The sequence below is a fragment of the Cupressus sempervirens genome, chromosome 4 (genome assembly GCF_028749045.1).
Source record: "Cupressus sempervirens isolate cs-2001-9-10 chromosome 4, ASM2874904v1, whole genome shotgun sequence".
NCBI classification, from domain to species: Eukaryota; Viridiplantae; Streptophyta; class Pinopsida; order Cupressales; family Cupressaceae; genus Cupressus; species Cupressus sempervirens.
This window is the reverse complement of record NC_143121.1, coordinates 446,559,380-446,578,986: the sequence shown is the minus strand read 5'-3', so window position 1 is coordinate 446,578,986 and position 19,607 is coordinate 446,559,380. Positions and strand designations below refer to the sequence as shown.

At 35.0% G+C, this 19,607-nt stretch overlaps 1 protein-coding gene across 3 annotated transcripts in view; it reads right to left on the bottom strand.

The window, feature by feature from the left end:
• Positions 1-19,607, bottom strand: part of PNG1 (peptide-N-glycanase 1) — a 286,311-nt gene that overhangs the window by 207,599 nt on the left and 59,105 nt on the right. For all 3 annotated transcript variants that reach the window (XR_016363877.1, XM_089825430.1, XM_089825431.1), the window contains exon 6: positions 19,390-19,472. Coding sequence is in view for 2 of the 3 variants with exons in the window: in XM_089825430.1 (XP_089681556.1) it covers positions 19,390-19,472 (83 nt within the window). In the remaining variant the exon portion in view is untranslated. The remainder of the gene's footprint in view (positions 1-19,389; positions 19,473-19,607) is intronic.

Below are 19,607 nucleotides of genomic sequence, written 5' to 3'. Positions count from 1 at the left end.
CAAAGATCATAACACAAGGACTGGATGAGAACACAAGCAAAAAGTCACTCAACCAAAAACATAATTGAGATGATGGATAAGACATGCATCCCAATGCAACATAGAAATGCAATAGTGGTCTGACTGACATCCAAATAGATCATCCAAGTCCATGACCCACATTGTGCAAAGAAAACCCGAGAGAATAGGGCGGCACGCAAAACGAGGTACAAACCCAAAATTTGAAAAACTTATAAATTAAAACCCATTTAGCCTTTGGGTGTAAAAACCCCGAAAATCCAAAAATAACTGAGTTCGGACACCGTATGCAAAAAAAGCCAGCATGACGGTTCAAAACCCCAAACCCTCATCCCAAAAATAGGGAAAACATTCATACCCGACCAACCGGGCAGAATTAGCAAATAGAAATGGAGGGGAACACTGGTTCTCAGCCTCCTAAAATACTGCTACAATAAACAGAAGATGAAACGGAGCAGAAAAAATAAAGTGCAGAAACCAAAACCCACAAAATAAAATAAATATCCCACCAAAACTTTTGAAAGTGTCGGCAAAGCAAGAACTCCCCGAGCCGAATCCAACGAGTCTGATCTCGTGAAAAATCCACGCTCACAACGCCTAGAATGAACAAAAATCGAATCCTTCAGAAGAGGATTCTCAAAAGAGCTCTCAAATTTCTATTTTGAAAAAGTGAAGTGAATAATAAAAACTCTTTTTCAATACTTATTCACTTTTTGAATGAATAGTTGATTAGGGTACTGTTGTGAGGTTCTCATAGCATCGCCCCAAAATTTTTGGGGCCCCCCTTTTTTTTATCGCCTTGGCAAATTTTTGGATTGTCCAACAATTTTGATTTTGAGAGTTTTGAGTCTTAGACACCTTCAGGCCAGATGGGGAGAGGGCTAGGTTTATTTTCACCCGGTTTCAACTTGATTTTCTAGAACAACCAATTTCATCCTTAGGCCGGACAAAATTGCAAGAGGCAACGCTTGGCAGGATACAATTGTAAACATGTACTTAATCGATTTCTTTTGAAAATTTGGATATAACTATGTGAACTCAGAAAATTTTCAAAAAATGAAATTTTGTTAGATTTGAGTTTTGGAAAATCTTAAATTTTTCTTTGGTGAAAAAATTAATTTTGTGGAGATGAAGTCAAATTGCAAAATCGATTTTAGACCCTAGAAATGATTTTATTTTTGTCAAAAAAAAATTAAATGGTATAGCAAAATCGATTTCGATAAAAATTGCAAAAATTGGCTTTAATGTATTAAAATTGCCTTAAAAAAAAATTTAAGCCTTTAATGAAATTAGTAATTTAATATTGAAAAATGGCTTTTGGTTAGCCAAAATCCGATTTTAATGACATATTAATTACCAAATCCTCATTAAATGGGAGTATTCAACACCTCCAAGGCATTATTTAATTTTTTTTTGCAATTTGGAACAAATTGGCAATTTAAAAAAGCAATTTTCATTTTGGCAAAGTTAATATTTAGCTTAGCATTTAATTGGGGGCCATCTCTTGTGCACTAATTTATTTTTATTTTTTGCTCCCAGGGTCCTAGTCGGCCAGCTGGGGAAGGCAAACAAGTTGGGTATAAGAGGAAACTCTTTCCTCACTTTCCCTCATTCTTCATTCCTTCTCTTCCATGCTTGAGCGATTTTTTTTGGAAAGCAGATTTGGCGAGTTTAGTGGATTGGTTTGAGGGCAGTCCTCTCTTCATTTTGGGAAAAAAATTTCTTGGAGCAACTCTCCATTGTTGGGCGATTTTTCTTGCAAGTGCAGATTTCTCCTTCATAAGCAATTTTCCTAGGGTAGATTGGCTCTTTCTTTTGGGTGATTTTTGTTGGAAGGCAGATTTTCATGGTGTTAGGCAGTTTTTTTGCAAATTCTGATTTTTGTTAAAAGAGCTGTGATTTCTGCCCTAGATTGGGCGATTTTATTTGGGAAATTATTGAGATCAAAGGTCTAAATTTTTGTGAACAAATGGTGGACAGTTTCAAGTGTTTAAATTTCTGATTTGCAAGACGGTTTGAAATTCTCGAAGTCTGATCCTAAAATCCAAAAGAAGACCCAACTATTAGTAAAGGTAACTTCAAGTCATTTAGAGTCGAAAGGAATCCTTAAGCTGATTTCCTTCTTTTGTTCTTGTCTAGATATTGTCTCCCTTGGTTCTTCTTGCATTCATTATCCACCACTTCACCATCCTATCATAGGTTGATAAGATGGTAGATGTTAGTGCAAGCAAGAATCCTAAGGGAACAAATACTAAGAAAGACAAAGAGGATATGATGTCCAAAACAACTTTCTTTTCGAAAATGAGGCAAATAACTAATACCAATGTCAGTATAGTAAACATGATACAGGTAAAGGACAGACTAAAGGAAGGACAATCCCCCTTGGCAAAGAAGATATACACAAGGTAGTTGCACATCACAGCCCAAGCGTCGACACTTTCATTTCAACCATGATGAGCGACGTTCGGGTGGTACTTGATTTTGAAGACATCAAAGAAGAGACGTTGATGAGACAAGACTTGGATCAAGATTGGATGAGTTAGGAAAGGTTGCTATTAGGAAGAAACATTTGAACACCCTTTCCTCCCTCAATGCCTTTATCGGATTTGCAAAAGAGTATGAGAAGGACCATGAGAAGACACTACAGGCAACAAGCAGCATGATGAAATCAGCTGAGCTCAAGATAAAACATACACGTTGTCCTCCTATAGAGGAACTCAACGAAAGGCTAGCTAAGTTCATTGCCTTAGCTAAAAGAACAAAAGAAAAAAAGGAGATTTATATTAGAAGATCATTTGATGTAAGCCTCAAGTGGCAATTTCTCTTTCTTCTAGAATAGGACAAGTGTCTAATTCTGATTGGCAACCATTTTGGTGTCTTCTCATTGGTTGCCACTTTTCCACTTTTTTCATTGGTCCATTGACGAGGTGGCGTCTTCTCATTGGCCAATGGGGTGGCAACCCTAATTAGGGTTTCTACGATCCAATTTGGATCATTGATTTTGCTCTTTATCTCTACTGTCAGTTGTACATTTTGGCCTCTATATAAGGCCATTTTTCTCTCATTTGTGGAAGAGTTATGTTGGAGAATTGTTGCCAAACTACTATCAAAATCATTCTCTATTCATTGTTGTGGCTTGCATGGTGGATATACATGATCATTTTGGTGTATTGCATGGTTCTTCTCATCTCTCAAATTAAAGTAGGATTTCATTTCACGTTGAGAGTAGAAGTAGATGGCTAATTGTATGGTGATGTTAGTGAATGTTTGATGGGATCTACAACTAGGCCACTAGCATCTTAGCCATTAGTTAGGGAGCCTTGCGTGGTAAACTAGTTCTCTTTTCCTTTGAATCATTGCATCTATGGAGGTGGAGCCGCTAGTTAATTTTCATTAGATTCAATCCTTGTCCATCTGTTAATCTTTCCATTCATAGGAGTAGGAGTAGAATAGCAAGCAGTTGAGTAGTCGGATTTCACTCTAAGAAAGTTAGGAAGGTAAAAGTCATTAGAGGCATTATTGCCTCCTTGCGCAATCAACATTATCGGGCACTGCATCCTCCACCATCACTATCACCATCAACATCACCTGGCACTCATACAAAATCATCACCATCTCACCAAAAATCCAAATCATCCTCGAATGATTAACGTAAGACCACCTATGTGATTACCAGCAAATCAAATCGATAAACTGAGCAGAGTATCCACAAGTGTAAGGAACATTGGAGTTATTCTCATATCCCACGAGCAATAACTTTTCAAGAGAGGAATTGTATGTTTGATACTCTATATCGGATATTCAATTACTAATATGTTATGTAGTGGTACAAAAACTCACATCAACAAGTACATAGTCAGTTAGACTAGCTCGACTCCAAATTGACCCACACAAAAATAGGTTATTCTCTATAATGGGAATTCACTTAAGGCAAAGCTGCCAGAAAATAAATCCGAAAAGATTTAAAGCCCGAAAATCCAAAATCACAAAAAATCACTAAACAACTTTCGTACCAATGCGAACCTCTAAATGCACAGACACGCTTATTGGTCTAATCACATAATGCAGATGAGTTCGGATTTAATAATCACCGAAAGGTTTTAATTTAAACAATTTAAAATAAGGATACATCGATCATACAACGATGACATTGGTAAAATATGAACAGCTGAATCACTAACTCCATGTGCCACTGCCAGGGATATAATTCTTGCACACTAAATCACACGATCAAGTGCAATTGCATAATAATATCATAGCCAAAGCAAATGCATTAAATAACTAATTAATCCATTTACATCACTCACATTCGCATTAAGCATAAAGATACAAGAATGAAGTAAATAACCATAGCATGAAATTCATCACATGACATAATCAAAAATATGCCCAAATACCAGATAATCAGATATCATCATAGATCTATTGTCATCTCAAAATGGCATCAACATGCAAATATGACAAACTAAACAGCATAGCAGTAAAGCATCTATGATACTGAATCAAAGTATAACATCTGACCCTCAGATCACCTCAAAGTGCAAATAACAATAAGAGTATCAAGTATCTCTCGAATAAAAATAGACAAGGTACAGACTGCAAACATGAGAGGCACTGCAATCCATCACCGATGACGAGTCTGTGTCTGTCGCCGTAGTTGCATCTATCAATGTCGTCATGGCTTTCTCTGTCATCATTGTGTGTCTGTCATTGTGGCTACATCCATCGCAATAGCTACATTTATCGCCATTGAGACGTTGCTCACAATCAAGGCTCTATCCATCTTCGACCCTTCAACAGAGGTTCTGTGTATCACCGAGATTTTATCTGCAGTTAAAATTTTGTTTGCCGCCAAGATACTCTCTGTCAAGGCTTTCTCTCCCAAGCCTCTCTTGACCAAGGTACTCATGGTCAAGGCATCCTTTGCTGAGTTACTCTTCGTCGAGGTTCCCTTCACTGAGGTACTCTTCGTTGAGGCTCCCATCATCACGGCACCCTTCGCCGAAGCTCGTGGCGCTGAGGTATTCACGGCTAAGCCCCCCTTTGCCAATATTCTCACCACCGAAGCTCTCTTCGTCAAGGTTTTGTTCGTCCAAAATATATTAGTGGTTGTTGTGATTGTGTCAGTGGCTAAGTTTGTGCCAGCATTGGCGTTTGTGTGCATGACCATACCCAAAGGGATTTTTGAACATAATGACGTGAAAATTTTCATCAATTTGTGTCATTCAGATCCTGCTAAAGGACATGACAATATTTATATCAGAGTGGCGTAGCGTAAGTTTGATGGCAATGTGGTGCTCCGGAAGATTGATGTCATTTCACTTATCTCACCTACGCGTTTGATTTGGGACCCTGGAGTTATTGGCATTTCATTTGATGATGGATTGCTTGAGGGCAAGCAATCTTTGCACAGCGAGGATTTGTCATGTCCCCAAATTTTAATGTAATAAATTAATTTAATTAATTAATTAATTGGTCCCAAAATTTAAGTAATACAATAAAAAAACTTTTAATTAGCTACTTTAATTAATTAATATGGGGCCCAAGTTAATAATATTTGTATTTATGGTTCCCATTGATTTAGTATATCTCAGACCCTTTTTTATTTTAATTGTTTCTGTACATTTTGCCTTCGGCTATCTTTGTAAACCCTCCAGAGTTCCTCTGAAGGGCATTTAAGCATGACATGTAGGTAGTAGTTGTCATGCGATTTGGATTATTTCTTTGTATTGCAAATTTCTGTTGGAGTTCAGTATTGTTCACCATTTCTGAAGTGAAAGATCTTCTCTATTTAGCTATTCCAGTTTCGGTGGGATTCAACCCTCCACCTATTCTGTCGGTGTATAACTTTGCTTGGATCTGGCAAATTAGAGCACCATCACTATTTGCAAATGCAATCTCCTTGGTTCCAACTTAATCTGTTCTGTGTATTCAGTCTTCATTGCTTATTTCATTTGGCTGGCCAAAGGTAATTATAAAATCTCTGCATTTATTTGTAACACTTAAACCGTACACATTCCTTTTGTACACCATAAACCCCTATCCATTAGTCCCTCCAATACCCCGTTCCACAAACCCATAACATCCTCCCACCATATGGTCTCCTTACACCTTCTTGGTTGTCATATGGACATCCCTCTCAGGCCATACGACAAAGATCCCTCCTCATCGTACCAACAGTACAAGCGGCTCCATCATTTACCATATGACCACCCTTCACCATATGGCCAAGAATTCCACTTGATATCCACCATACGATCAACCCCAACATCACCATACGAAAACACACCTACGTATGATCATCATTTTTTTGCTTGCGTTTCATGATTTCTAAGACTTACTTCCAAGTCTTTGATACTACAAAACATACAGCACAAGAACGAAACATTACAGTAGTACCAGAGCAATTCCCTACAGGTCGAGATCCCCTTCGAGAACTCATTGCTTTTGGGTCAAGATCCCCTTCGAGAAGTCATCGCCTTTGGCTTGAGATCTCCTTTAGGAAGTCATTGCCTTCAAGTTGAAATCCCCTTCAGGTCGAGATCCACTTCGAATCAAGTTTCCCTTCAGATCAAGATTCCCTTTGGACCAAGTCCCCCTTCGAATCAAAATCCCCTTCGGACCGAGATTCCCTATGGACCGAGTTCCCCTTCAGATCAAGTTTCCCCTCGAAGCCAGATCCCCTCTGGCTCAATTTCCCCTTTGGGTCGAGATTCCCTTCGAACCGAGTTCCCCTTCAGGTCGAAATTCCCTTCAAACCAAGTTCCCCTCAGGATCAAGTTCCCCTTTGGCCCAAGATTCCCTACGGATCAAGATCCTCTTAGGATTGAGGTCCCCTTCGGATTGAGATTGCCTCCGAATAGAGATTCCCTTAAAGTCGAGATTGCCTTTGAACAGAGATTCCCTTCAAGACACAATTCCCTTAGGGCCGAGATTGCCTTCAATCCGCGATTGCCTTCAGGCCGAGATCGCTTGCAAGTTGAGTTCGCCTTCCGGATATTACAAAGCCTTCGGCAAAAGAGTTCATTGCGCAAATTGAGCTTGATTGATTGATCAATACTAACCAATTAAATAATGAACTAAACTTAGAGAAAAATGAAACTAAATTGAAAAACTTTTGTACTGTTACCTACCATCTGTGCCCAGTTGCTTCCTTCATTTTGCATAAATAAATATTCTCACACGCCTTTAAAGAAATCTCTCTTGTCATCAAAATTACCTGACTACTTGTGCAAATCTATGGGAGATTGCACACTCAATGGGACACAAGTATGAGGAAAGTTAGAATGTCAATCAACAACATTCAATTACAGTTGCAGACATCTATGACATAGGTGTCAAGGCTATATATATACAGAAAAAACTATGCAATTATACTGTGAACAAAACATGATATTTGCATATAAATATGTTGTCATTAAAGAAGAACATGCTCCACAATAGCTTCATACAAAATATAATAACTGATAAGTATAGATGCAGCCAATAGGTATTTACATCAGTGGTGTCATAAAATAAAACTATCTAAGTCTAAACATCATACGCAATTATGGTTGCAAATCTTTGAGGATATGTCAAGGGAATGAGCAAGGGAGACTACAAAGTCAATAATGAATGTGACGTGTGATGGGCATAAAGGCACATGGCAAAATATAGACGTCGCAGGATTAAAGTATGGCATGATTGGATAAATTGAAGGTGAACATTCACATCAGATTTTGTGCCGTTACTAATTGGAAGAAACCTGTATAGACTAATCACCATGTCTGAACAGTAAAATTGTGTTTCCGTCATTTATTAGAAGATTGATCCCTCTTGCACATGAGCCGCAGTTGGAAAAACATGTATCACATATGAAGCAGCGACAAGGTAAACACCATAACATGAGCATACAAGGTAGCAATTGATTCCAAGTCACCCATGTTTTTGCACCCAATAAGTCCATCTTGTTCAGCATTGATAGAAAACCAGTCAGGGTATGAAAGATAAATATGGCATCGAAAAAATTATAACTTGTGCGTACATGACCAAATGTTATTATTGAATCAAGCAGTAGCCTTTACATGTTAATAAAAATAATAAATAACATTAGAAAGGCTCGTTAAACATAACAGTAGGGTTGAGAAATAAAAATTGAAGAGGTGTGATTATTCACAGGAGAGTGTAGTTTGTTTTTCAAAATGTGAAAGGGTGCATCTATAAAAATTATTAAGTGTGTTTCGAGGGAAAAATATAATCTGAAGATACGTAACCTTTTATTTGATAAGTCATATGTTGTAGTATTCAAGATATAAATATGACTTATGTCGATGAACAAAAGACACATCCTAAGAGACATTTCAACAAGAAGAAATATTCATATACCTATTTGTATGGAGGGATAAGGAGTAAGAAAGATGACTTTGTAATATAAATTTATTTATTATATTTTAATGATAAATAAAAGTCTTTTGTTTATATTTAAGGCAAGGACATTTAAACTGCAACTGATTCATCCTTTATAATCATCTTTATATTCCGTAAGTAATTTAAATGTCGGATAAGTGGACTTGCTCATTTATGGCATTTTAAACTTGATCATCCTAGATATAATGAAATATTAAATTGTTTCCATATTTATGTCCAGTTTGTCTCCCTACTTTAAGAGTTAAAGTGCAATCTGGACTACTTTAAAATTGTGTATATATACTTGATTTGTCGTGTCTGGATTATTAAATTGTTTCTAGTTAAGTGCATAACACTTTATAAAGTTGTACGTGATAATCTTCATTGTTGTAATGTCCCCATTTTTAGCAAGTTCCTGCAGTTGGCTTGGTCAGTTCACCATCGCAACCCTCGTGAGTTGACGTTGGGATTTTAGGGTCTCAACTGTGGGGTTATAGGCTTTTCAACAGCCCATGGTGTGTTTTGGCTCCATTTGAGGGACTTAGTCTTTATAGTAAGTCAAATTGTTGGTTCCAATGAGCTTAGTTGAGTTAGAGGAGGTGGGTGATGTTCTCAATTTTTATTTCGAGCTTTCGATTTGGGCTGCAAGAATCTTGGAGGGAGCGTATATTTATAGTAAGTCACTTTGTCAGGTTCATTCATCATGTTTCATCATCAAGATCACTTTGGTGTTGTCAGATTTTGATTCTGATGCATCTTTAGTTGTTTTCGCAAGACGGGTGAATTATTATTATTATTCATCTAAATACACTGAAGTTGCTATTTTTGTTGGTGTTGTTGGTTGGTCACCTCAATATCATAACTTGTTGGAATCGGGACAAAATATTTTAAATCGTGGAAACAAGAAACAGTAACCTTGCATGTCAAAATATTAAGTTATGGTGGAAAAGGTCAGTTTTGGAACCAAAAGCAATTAATAAATTATATTAATGGCACTTTATTATAGTGTAATGTTGTGTAGAGAAAGCTTCTTAAGTGGAGTTATTTTAGGAAACTAGTGCCATTTGAAGATTATAAATATGAAGACATTTGATGATAAAACTATCCAATTATTTGTTTATCTCTTTGCTTGTTATCTTTGTGACAATTTCGAGTCCGTGGTTTTGTGCCCTCGCTAAAGTATAAGGGCTAGATTTCGAGTTTATCTTGCAATTTGTTGTTGAGGTAAAGCAAATTGTAATTGCTTCTCTACTGTATCTACTATTATTGAAAAGTTGATTGAACAAGTGTTGAACACTAGATTCTGGAGAACGAATTGAAGGCTGAATTATTAATTTTATGCTTCTACATCCTGGCTGGGAGTTCAATCTGAGTTTTAGAAGGCTGTCCTTTCACTATAGGGCAGCAATTTCTTAATTGCAGGGTCATGTTCACCTAAGGAGGGTTTGAGTGACATTTTTAAGGGGTCGTGTTACAATTTTCAAGAGCTGCATTCAATTATATGGCCTGCGATATATATTATTGGGGCTGCTATAGATTCACATTGGACTCCAAATTAAAAGACAAAGCCAATCTATATTTCCAAGTTCTTGGCATTTTAAAATATTATTGATGCTACTATTTATTTGAAACATTGTTGGTAATGAATTAAAGCTGCAGCAAATCCTTTGTCTTTCATAATTTTATAATTGCACAGTTCGTAGGGCAGAATTATGAATTAATGTTGGCATTCGTACAAACTTCTTAGTATTAAATTGATCTAAAATTGCAAGTGCCCAATTGCATTCTCTAGAATAATTTCGAAAATTAGATTATCAAATTTGCAACAATAACAGTAAAGACTACCAAATGTTTAACAAAATGTTAGACTATTAATTAGCAAAGGAAAATTGATGATTGTTAAGGATATATCTAGCTGGGTTATTACAGTGGCATCAGTGCTTGCTTGCAAAGTGTTTAATGAAATGTCAAACAACTGAATTATAAAAGAATTTGGTGTTTGATGAAGTTATAATTGGTTGGGGTTATTACAATTGTAGTTGACTCTATTGCCCGCACTGGTCTTTCGAATCATTGAAGTATTATTATTGGATTTATATTTGAAGTTAGAAAATAATTAATAAGTCTTCATTATTATTAATACACTCTATTATTTCATGTTATAATTTGGTGTTGTGAAGTTGAAGCCTCTTAAGTGAAAGCGTCTTCAAGAAGCCATGTGCTAGAAAAGTTATTTATTTTAAAGAATTGGATGGAAGCTTCTAATTAATGGTGCAGTAATGAAGCAACTTTAATGAAAGGTGTATGGTGAAGCCAAGTGGCATTATAAAATATGCTTCATCAAGCAAATAGATCATCCAATTATTTGTTTATTGCTTTGATAATTTCTGAGGGTTTCAAGGTTGTGATATTTCTCCATTCGATTGCTGAGTTATGGTGGAATTGGAATTTGGATGCTGAGAATTTGTTTGTCTTCCATTTCTATGATTACTGTGGTTAGGAAGACATTGTTCTGCCAGAGATAACATACATTTCATTTGCAATTGGAAGTTTTCAATCACTGAATTTCATTACCATTGTTTGGCATCCAGTATCTGGTAACAGCATGGGCTTTGTTTCTGCAATCCGATATATTTCTCATTGGCAAATTCAAATGCCTCGGTATCTAGTCAGTTTGGCACTGGGGAATTGTGAAGTCTGGGTGTTTTTATTTATAGTATAGGGATGCCTTATTTCCAAACATAGGCGTCAATTTCCAGTGTGAGCATCTGATTTTTGGGCAGTACTTTCTCTGTATTTCGGCCTGCACTTCAGCCACCTACTATCATTCCAACAGGCCTGAAATAAGCTTCCAAGCTGGGCAAATTTCTAATCTGCATTGTGCGCCAGTATTAACATCCGTTCTTACCTAGGCTGGTACATAACAGATAGGGCTGTTTCTGAATTTCAATGCCTCTACTAGGCATTACCTCTTTGTTCATCCTGCATGTACATGAGTGGAGGTTTCCTGCAAATTTGTGTCACTCAAAGGCCAGCTGTGTGGGAAAGTTGAGCAAACATTTATGTCATTCAAATCTGGAAAATAGAGTTCAGCTCAAGCAAGTGTTTATCACTGTTGCAAATTGGCATTGGACTAAGAAATTAACAAGTTCCTCATTTTTAATAAATTCAATACTGTTGCCCCATTTGATTTGTATACCAAAATTGCAAGTTGGTCTTTAATTCAGAATTTGGCATTCTACTAGCAATGGTTGTCTAAATTGTCTATTTTTTCCACACACACACACATATATATATACATATCAACCCAAAAATCAAATAAAGCCAAAAAGAAACATAAAATCCCAAAAAAGAAAATCTTTTCACACAGTCATTGATCTCCACCCTATCTCGGGAACTATCCTTTTGGGATCTAGACCACCATTCCTTAAGTGCTTCAGTCTCCCTTCTTTATCACAAAAGTAATAACAAAGATTTCAGCATTACTTTTATCACTATACACATATAATAGTTATCATAAGTATTATGATTCTTATAGTTCAAATATATTAGACTTCTAGATATCTATCATAGATCATTCAAATGTGTATGTTCGATTTTTCAATTATTAATTGAGACATATGCTTCTGATATGTAATCCATATATTTATAATATATCAATTCAACCACATACTGGTTCTTAATGCTAAGAACATTGTGATCAGTATTACTTCATTGCCACTTCCCAGCGATATATTTCCTTCATGTTACTCTCCCCTGTAGGTGCAATAAGCCTTGATTAAATTATAGATTGAACAATGCCTTTTTGTAAAATAATCAGATAAATATAATTGCTCACTACCAATACGAATCTTGAGCAACATTTAATCAAATAAATAAATACTTATTAATTTTCTAAAACAAGATAATGTATAATTAGTATATACACTAATAAACAAGATACAATAATAATAGAATGAGGTCAAATATAATTCGAACTTAATTAACAAAATATAATACAAATTAATTAAACACCGATCACATCACAAAATGGATGGATCGGGTTAACACCAAGTAATAAAGGTGATGCTTGTGGGTGCCAAAATGCTTAGGTGGGGGGGCATCACACCTTTTCAAGAGGCTCAAGAGGATATTTAATGGTGAAGCCTAATGGGGGAATAAGGCATAGGAATCGCCAAAGCCTGAACCAACCAGTGGCTACCAAGTGCTGACAAGGCATTCTACAAACTCACAATCCAGCTCAGCAGAAGTAAGAGACTTCGGGCCTTAATCCAGCACAGTCAGTGACATCACTACGAAGGTCAGCGTACTTAAGAGAGCACTGATTGAGTAAGAGGTAAGGACGTGGACAAGCATCACCATCAACAATGTGTGAAAACCATGCAACACAATAAAGGAAATAAGCATGGACCCCTTTAGTGCGTCGTGAGAAAGACAAAGTCATGGCTCGGTCAATGCACACTTGAAGGACAAGTACGATGAAAACCAAGACTTGAGTAAAGAAGGTTCGTACTAAAGTAACATGGCATTTATAATAAGTGCTAAGGCATCCAGCCAAATATGAACCATCATCAAGGTAAGTAGATAGATATATCTTTTATAACATAATCTCTTATATGTATATATAAAATATGTATACTTTTTTGGAATTAATAATTAATATGATAAATCATGTTTGAGATTACAATAGAAATTTGGAACAAGATTAAAGGAATATAATTTTTATGATCCAAGTAATACTTGGTGGAGGGTATTCTTATGAATGTCATAGTAAGATCCAAACTATGTTTGGTGGAGGGCATTCTTATGAATGTCATTAAATGATCCAAACTATGTTTGGTGGAGGGCATTCTTATGAATGTCATTAAATGATCCAAACTATGTTTGGTGGAGGGCATTCTTATGAATGTCATTAAATGATCCAAACTATGTTTGGTGGAGGGCATTCTTATGAATGTTATAGAACGATCCAAACTATGTTTAGTGGAGGGCATTCCTTTTGAATGTTGTAGTACAATCCAAACTCTGTTTGGTGCAGGTCATTCTATATGGATGACATAATATGATCGAAGCACATCTTGGTGGAGGACATTCATTGTGAATGTCATGGAACAATCCAAGTACAACTTGGTGGAGAACATTCATTACGAATGTTAATTATTTCGAGTTAAAATAAGTAAGTAATTATATGAAGCATTTAGTTAGAATTATTGTGATCTTATCAATTCTTTGCAGTTATTACGTATCCCAATGCTAACCCTAATCGTGGGGACATTACAGTAGAATGGCAAGATCAAAGCTTTGATACCCCTTTTAATGTCCCCCTACTCGGATGTTAATTTCAATGATTAATGCACATCACTATGCATCTAAATTCAATTTATTTTAAGCAACGATGAATATTTCATAATAAATTAATAGTTAACACATCGAAACCCAATTTCTTCTTCTCTCTTAAACATGCCAACCTTAAGAAGGATGAGGATTTCCATGTTGTAGGGCGCTTGACACCAATCTACAAGTAGGCTTCCTCAAGGCAATGGGATTGAATGTTCATACCCATCTTGGGAATCTCCCTCGAGGCATTCAAAATACATATCCTCACCCATATTGTAATTCATCTATCTTTTAAGGATTTACTTTGCCTCTCCTAGATTGACAAAAGCCTATCCTCTTGAGGGGTCATGGTTAGTGATTAAGGAATAGATTACAAACATATTAGTCCCTTGTGTTACAAACTATATATATTCATTATTATTATGAGATATATATAAGCATATCTTGATACACCCCCATTTGTATTAAATTCAATTCTATCTCTCTATCTAGATATATATAAACATCTTATGTATAATTCCTCATGTATTGATATGAAATACAATACAGCTTACTTACTGAGATATATATAAGCCAATATTATATATTATACATATATCGCTCCATATGATATATCCTCGTTTTCAATATTATTCAGCATATTCCTTAGTTCTAATTTACCTGTTTGCTGCCACATTACGTTGGAACAGTATTATAAGGCTCTGACTATCATTGGCTAACAGTGAGCTTATTTTGTAGCTTGAAAACTGGCAACCAAGAATAGAACAAGTTCAAATGATCAATTCTCAATGTCTCTAAGAATTATGTTAGCCGCATGATAATTATTGTTATTAGTCCAGTCAACACTGCATCAAGAACCATTTTTACTACCTGCCCCCCTGTATCATCCTTTACAACATTATATATGCAAAATTGGCGATGTTTCATTTCTAGCAAGAGTGACTGTGGTTATTGTATCATTAATTCAATCCAATGTAAATAAAAAGTGATGGTTTATATAAAGTGATGATGGCCCATTGTTTTCCAATTCTATCCTCTTGTAAGTTGATAGTAAAATTATCTACTATTCCACTCTTTGTTTTTATTTGTATTTATTTATATTAATTAATGACAAGCTAATATATGTATCATTAGTATAGTTATATATTTGTATATTGATTAATATGATCAATATATTTTTAACTATTTATTCATTAATTTATAATTATTTATTAGTCCCTGCCCATTAATAGGCAGGGAACTAATGTTCCCAGTTGTCTTTTGTCAATTAATTTTTATAAAAAAATATTTTGAAGTTCTAAAGTTTGAAGTTCATTTATTTTTAAATTAATTTCCAATCAATAATTTCTTATTTTTTATTGGCTAATCTTAATCTTTCCAGGGGTTATATGAATTTTCCAATGCAAAAAATATATATCAACAATATAATCTCTCAAATTTTATGAAATTTTTCCTAGAAAATATCTTGTGTAAACATTTTTTCTTGTTCAGAACGGCTGCCTGAAGTGCAGCAAAGCTCAGTTCACCACAGAGACCACTTTGGTGGGTTTCAGTTTTGAACCAGTTGGAGAAGAATTTGGGGCTGGTTCCTGAGAAGCTGAAGTCCAGAAGGCAAGCTCTGGCAGCAATTTGCATAACGAAATTCCCTACTATACACTTCAATTAATAAATAACTCCAATGTAGAGCGTATTTGGATCTTTAAATACCTTTATAAATATAAATGGTGGTGCTTCAAGCTTTAGAGAATTTAAATTTATTTGTATAAAAGAGGCCTTTGAATGTTTTCATCAAATGCATTTGTTGGCCAAATCAAGCCTTACCGTTAGAAGACACAACTCTGGAAGAGACCAAGGTGGGTGTTTGGTGGAAAATGGTGCAAATTGCAAGAGCGTAGAAAATAGAGCATATGGAATATCCAATTCTTTAGCGAGATGGAAAATGTAATACAAACTGAGGTAAAAAACAGACCAACTGCTTCCCAATGGTAAATGTAAACCATGCCAGTCGCTTCTGTTACAGCTCCACCCCCTTCTCTCGGAATTATTTCCATCGCTCTTCTTGGCCAACAGGTCTATATGCTATATTACTATGCTCAGAAACACTACATAATCAGGTGTGGTTCAGTTTCATTTGATTTCCTGAATGAGTTTTTGCAGGGAAAAAGCGATCATTTCTGTCAAGAATCCAATAATTCATCCAGCGTCATCTTTTATTTTCATCGTCTCCTTTGCTTCCATAATGCATAAGTGATTGTTCTTGCTGTGTATGAATGTTACATGAGAAAGCCATCAGGGACAAGCTTGTGGGTGAAATGCACAATGGAAAAATAATCATGTCCACCGAATGTTCAGTCAACCTAATTTCTCTCCAGACATTTCTAAAAGTTTCTGGATCCTTCTACGCAAGTGAACAACCAAATCTTTTATGCTAGCTCAGGAGTAAATGGAGTTTGAACTACAAAAATATGTACTAGATTTATGAAAAAAAAAAATTCAATTATTGAACTTGGAGTAAAATAATTTAGACAATAATATAGAGTTCGTTGTAGGCTAAAAAATATTTAAAATAAATGTTACACAAATATATCAGTAATGAAAATTGTGCTATGCAAAATATGAAGGGAATGGAAATATTGTCATTATAATTAACTATTTTTTGCATGTAAATATTTTAAAATTGAAAAAATTAAATTTGTATATTTATGAAGAGTTAGAATGTCTTTTTTCTCAGGAACGCGGGTTTAGATAGCTCTTTTTTAGGTTGTTCACATATTGACTATAGATATCTTGATAAGAAACATTTCAAAGATAAAAAGCCTTTCACTTTCAGCTACTCCTTTATTGTAGAATGTACATTTTCTTTTTTCCCAAACCTCTTTGGGAACCATCCATCTACCTATCTCACATCTTAGATGATGACACCTAGTTCTTAGTTGGACAACTACATTCTAGCCAATCATATTTCGATTGCAAACAAAGCCCAACATAGACAGAGGCTGTTGATCAGGATTAGGACCTAAAACTAAACATAGAAATATTTGACAATATGCTAGCCACAGAAGAGGTTAAAGAAAAGCCACAAATGATCAAATTTAAGCCATCTACAAGGGGGAAAATCAAGTTGAGGTCCTCACATGTTTTGATCTTTTAGCTTACTAATTGCAATGGGTGCCAATATAGAAACCTATGATGGAAGAAACCCTATCTGAATACCAATTAAAATGTTTGGTTTTACAATTTCCAGTTCACGGATAGTACACAGTCATAGATTCCTAGTCTATGTTGACAACTGAAATGTCACATCGAAAAACAAGGACTCAAAGATCCAAAAAACCTCATCAAAACAAAAATTTTAATCACCAAATCCTCAGGGAAAAACATTAGTCCTTAACAATACATCAAAGAATACTAGATACACATTGAAATTTGACTTGAGTATATGCAATAGATAAACTTTCGCACAACCTTCAAATTCCACAAGTTCACTCATATTAAGGGCTAAGCTTATAATACTAAATAAAGAATTTAGCATTTGAAATAGCTTCTTGTATCGTCTATTGCTAAGAGAGGCTAAAATAATGTGGAAATAATGTGAGATTTCCATTGTGCATGAAATAAACTTGAAAGTTTAAGAAAGGCTATGTAAGTAAGAATTTCAGAGCACGTGAAATTAAAAACTAAAAAGTTTTGGAAAGACTCTGTATGTAATATAACCCTCAATGATTCACTAAAAACAACTGGTAATAAGATTACAAGAATAGCTCACTGAATAGGGGTTACAATGTTCAGGAACCATACCAGATTCGCATTTAACTAATAGACATCAAAGTAAAATCTAAAGACCAAAAGTATAAACAATTTATTTTGTACCCATACATCAGTGGCTCTAAGGTTGAAAGGCCAAGCTTCTCTTAAACATATGCTAATGGCCTTTGTATATGTTAGATAACACTTTGGAAGCCAAGCCCAACTGGATTTCTTTGACATCAGAAACAACTACCTCTATACTTCCATGGACTCTGAAACATAAAAAATCTTCAACCCCAACACACACAAACCATATTGAATAGGATGTCTTAAATAAGTCCATAAGAACACCCCTGGAATTCTAGCAATCTCCTTCCACGTTGATGTTGGATTAATTAATCACTGTTCCTCATTAAATTCCCGTTTTCTTCATCCTTATGCTTATACCACTAAAAAACTTATCTATATTGCACTCCTCAAAAATTATTTATCTTCCACTAATGTATTTAGTAGTTTTTTCTTTTTTCTTCTTAAACTATTGCTAATATAATATTGTAAAATTATAATATCTTTTACCAATAGCACAAGGCAGGGACTCAAGCTCTCACAGAGCTCTTTTTATTTATCAAATTCTTAATATAGACAGTGTATATAACACTTGCACACTCTAGTAATATTTTCCCTTTGGAAAAGAAAGTTTTGTCTACTTTTTTTTTTGCAAGATCACTGTGCTTTGCATTTATGTGATTAAAATAGGTTAACTCTTTTTTTGTAGACCTAACTGAAAATAAGATTCTCTACTATCAAGGCTTTAACCAAAGTAAATAATCCTTTATAAGTTAATTCAAAAGTAGAGATGCTAGGTCTCCACAACTTTATTGGTTGTAATATCTCAAAAGACACGTCCTTCTGTAAAGATTCCATTTCCTGTATACATACTCCAAAATCAGGAAAAAGTAAAACGAATGGTGGCATATGATGTGATGCAAGAATAAACATAAAGGCTTGTGAAATGATAGTGTCAAAGATAACAAAAGAGGTGAAAACCAATTGAAAGTTAAACCAAACAATCTGGTTAGTGTTTCCAACCAAGTAAATACAGAAAGATCATATCTGTAGTTTAAAAGCCTAAAACTGGAAAGCAATACCACCAAAGAATAATTGAAAAAATCTTATCAACAATGATTCTGATTCCCCCTCAGTGCAAAAAAGCATTTGCCGATATTCATTTGCTACTGCTCAACTCTAAAACCTATGCCTACTTTCTATGCTACAGTATCAAATTAGTAAAATTTATATTCAACAGAGATGTGATACACAAAGCATGTCATGACAAAAGTTCAAAACATAAAAAGAACACCAGACATGCAAGATTTGGAATTAATTAGTTCAACCTTGTAGAAATACGAAGTGGGTGCAGAAATGCAAATAGTTAAGACACAACATCACAAAACTAATGGTGCAACATATCTCTAGACACAATATTTCTATAAAATATCATAAACATTTTTCCTATAAAATTGTTCACTTCTGAAACCTCTGTGCCGCAATAATGTTACACTTAGCCTTGAGATTCGTGATACAATTAATTTTCTTTGAATCTGAAGTTTTGAAATTATAAACAATCAAATGGATGAAAACTATACTTATTAGATCTAATGAGAAAAGAAAAGTGACTCTAGAGCCAAAAGGTTAATAAGAAGCACACAATACTGTTTAAACTTTGAAGACACAACAAGAATGGTGGCACAGTTGATAAGACAACAAATAGCTGTAGCAACTTTATCCAATTATTATATCTAGATCTACCAGGTGCAACACATGAATAACTTGATTCAGAAAAATGTAAAGAAAACATTGAAAAACAAAAGATAAGGAAAACAAGAAACCATGCAATGAAACCTGAAAGATTGCTTGAACCAGAACAACAACTGTAGAAGCAAAGCATGATCTTGCTCAGATTTATCTGGCATAAAGTTCCCTGCCTGTAAAAGACATCATTATTGGAGCACTCAGAACATTTCTCACGATAAGGATTATGATAATACTCCTATTTAGTTCCATATAAATAATCATTTTCAATACAAGAAAACTCAAATTTCTTTTGAAAACTACCATTA